This window comes from Poecilia latipinna, unplaced genomic scaffold, assembly GCF_001443285.1.
Source record: "Poecilia latipinna isolate Pla-1442-1.1 unplaced genomic scaffold, P_latipinna-1.0 Scaffold355, whole genome shotgun sequence".
NCBI classification, from domain to species: Eukaryota; Metazoa; Chordata; class Actinopteri; order Cyprinodontiformes; family Poeciliidae; genus Poecilia; species Poecilia latipinna.
Window position 1 is genome coordinate 78,597 of NW_015112971.1, and position 2,690 is coordinate 81,286.

At 40.1% G+C, this 2,690-nt stretch overlaps 1 protein-coding gene across 1 annotated transcript in view; it reads left to right on the plus strand.

The window, feature by feature from the left end:
* The window catches only part of LOC106949641 (nectin-2-like), a gene marked incomplete at its 5' end in the record, with an annotated part of 80,142 nt that extends 77,670 nt beyond the window's left edge, over positions 1–2,472 (plus strand). Inside the window, one exon of the mRNA XM_015036031.1 lies at positions 1,125–2,472. Within this exon, the coding sequence (XP_014891517.1) occupies positions 1,125–1,340 (216 nt within the window). The remainder of the gene's footprint in view (positions 1–1,124) is intronic.
* Between the last annotated feature and the right edge of the window lie 218 nt (positions 2,473–2,690).

Below are 2,690 nucleotides of genomic sequence, written 5' to 3' on the forward strand. Positions count from 1 at the left end.
GCCACATAAAATGACATGGCGGGCCACATGTGGCCCGCGGGCCTTGAGTTTGACACATGTGTACTAGATTATAGAATTCTGTATCTATTTATTTTAACTCTATTGGAAACATAAACAGCCTCAGTAATATGAGGTGAGGTTCATGACTGCTATGGAGCCAAATATGAAGAACAAAAGTACAATCTTTGATCTTGACTGAAATATTTTTATTTTATACGTTTTTAATTTAGCCTTATGATGCAAGAAAATTAAATAGTCACCTGTTGTCAAATTGGGAAAATGTTAAACTGCTTGCATGTATAGAACACTTTATCAAGTCCAAGGACTCCAAAGCGTTTACTGTGCATTCACTCACTCAGATTAAAACTCCAATAGCGAAAAAATATGATTTTTAAGAAATTTTATTTTTTGTCTTCTCTTTTTTTTAACAAACTAAAATGAAAAAAAAAATGTGTGCAATCTCACCTTAGCATGTTGTAAAGTCTATGTGCCAATCATTCTCCACAAATATCTGCATCTGTTGTAAATAAAAACTTTATTTGCCTTAATTTAAAAAAAAAAAAATTGGCTGCTTCAATGGAGATGATCGGCGAGACGGACCATCATTCTGGATAGTTTCTATTCCGAGTGTATTTTTTCTGATTGTTTACAGTCTTTTCAATCTGTAGAAGGACACTTGTTGCATATTGTGCCTACAGGGCTCAGCACTGCCCCCTATCAGTGTGTCATGGTACTTCCTGGTCCACCCTGCAGATTTTTACTGCGCATTCATGGCTGCTGAGACTAAATATGTCACACATATTCATTACATATACTAGACAGACTGCGAAGTGTCAGCATCTGTAGAACATGTGTAATCTTATATGTTTATGGGATTTATAAAGAGAGACAGCAATGGGCCATTTGTGCCTCCCCTCATTCTTCCATGTATTTGAACAGGCAACAAACCCTGTTTTTGTTTTTTTATTTATTTTTTATTGCAAATACTAAAGCAAGTCAGAATTTAGCCAGCAGGGTTTGATTGATTTTTAGGTGCAATATGTGTTTTTTTCTGGTTCTGTTTTCTTCTTCCAGCCATGACAGGAACAAATGTGAACATTCACCACTTATATTGTCGTTGGCAGGACCTCGATGGCTACCAGGAGGATGCCGTCGATGACGAGCTTGAAGCCCACGATGGAGAGGTTTACTTCTCTTCTGCCCCCTCAGGTTGGAATGACCCCAAGAACAACGACGTCCCACCTCCTTACATGCTCACAAACAGTGACCTTCAGGACAATAACGGGAGCCTTCCTGTCAGCCGCGGAGACAGCTTCATATCATCCGCCATGATCGTCTGAGGGTCGTCGAACCAAATGGATGTGTGTGTGTGTGTGTGTGTGTGTGTGTGTGTGTGACTGGGTGCATTCCTGTTTAAAAAGGACACAATCTCACTCTTTCCTAGAGTAATAACTTTGTGAATGTGAATATTTTCTGCCATATTGCCAGTAGTCTTTATTGTGAGATGACAACGTTCAGACATGTCGCTTTTATGATGTTGAGCCAGATGCAAACTGTTGCTGTGCACCACTGCACAAGAATGTAAAGTAGCTGGATGTTTAAAATCCCAGCATTCTATACAGTTACAAAACGTGTCCATGTGATGAACACTGATAATGTCGGCCTGTTTATACAGAATATTAAATACTCCTACCTGCTGTGGTTATAGATGTAACTTGGTTAGGGGAAGACCAATAAATCCTGGTAGCTGCATCTGTTGGTTTTCTAGCCCAGCTGGCATGAAGTCGGTGTGAAACAGGCGCCCTGCAGTGAAGCCATTAGCTGCAGTTAATCAGGCAGCGCCGAGACGAGAGCCACAGACCGTGACGACATTAGGTTTTTAAACTGCTGTCTTATCATGTTTTAGCACATATTCCTGCAGCTTTTTCTGTTTCCTATTAGACTTTTTGATGAAGACTGGGCGCACAGCCCGAGAGCCATATTTTTGTATTTGAGCAGCAGACGTTTTGCATCCTTCTGTCCGTCCTTAAAGCCACAAAATGAAGGACACGGTTGCTAAATACGTCGCCATGTCTGAACATTGAAAAACTTTGTACCTGTTTTTTTTTTTATTATCATTATTATTATTATTTACTTTGTGAGGCAGTGTGTTCAGTTGGATTAGGATAAATCTGGATTATAACCATGAATCTGTTGCAATGAATCTCGTCTGGAGGATTAGGGGTTTAAGAGGTCAAAATGGCGTTGACACGGAGACCACTAAGAGTAGTAGTGGTTGAAATATTTAAATTATCCTCCTTTATGATTTTAGAGGGTTTTCTTTGTGCTGGTGCCATGAGGGTGTTTCATATCTTATTTAATCTATAAACTGGTGATTTATGCTGGAAAACTTCAGGTTTTAATCATCTCACACGTAAATTAGGTTTTCAAATTCCTTGTTGATTCAATAAACAAATTTTAATGTTTCCGAAATCAGTGTTCGTATTCATTGCAGCATTATTTCCCTCCACTCCCAGCTGTTGTTCCACGCCTTCCCCACCAGAGGGCAGTATTTACCGAGCGAGCGAGCAGAGCGGAGTAGCTCCACACCTGCTAATGACCAGCACAGAAAACACCCATTAGAGTGTGGTGTGCTCTTGCTGCTTAATGAGCGTCGCTTTGTGCCGTTTGTCGGGAGATGATGGTGGAAT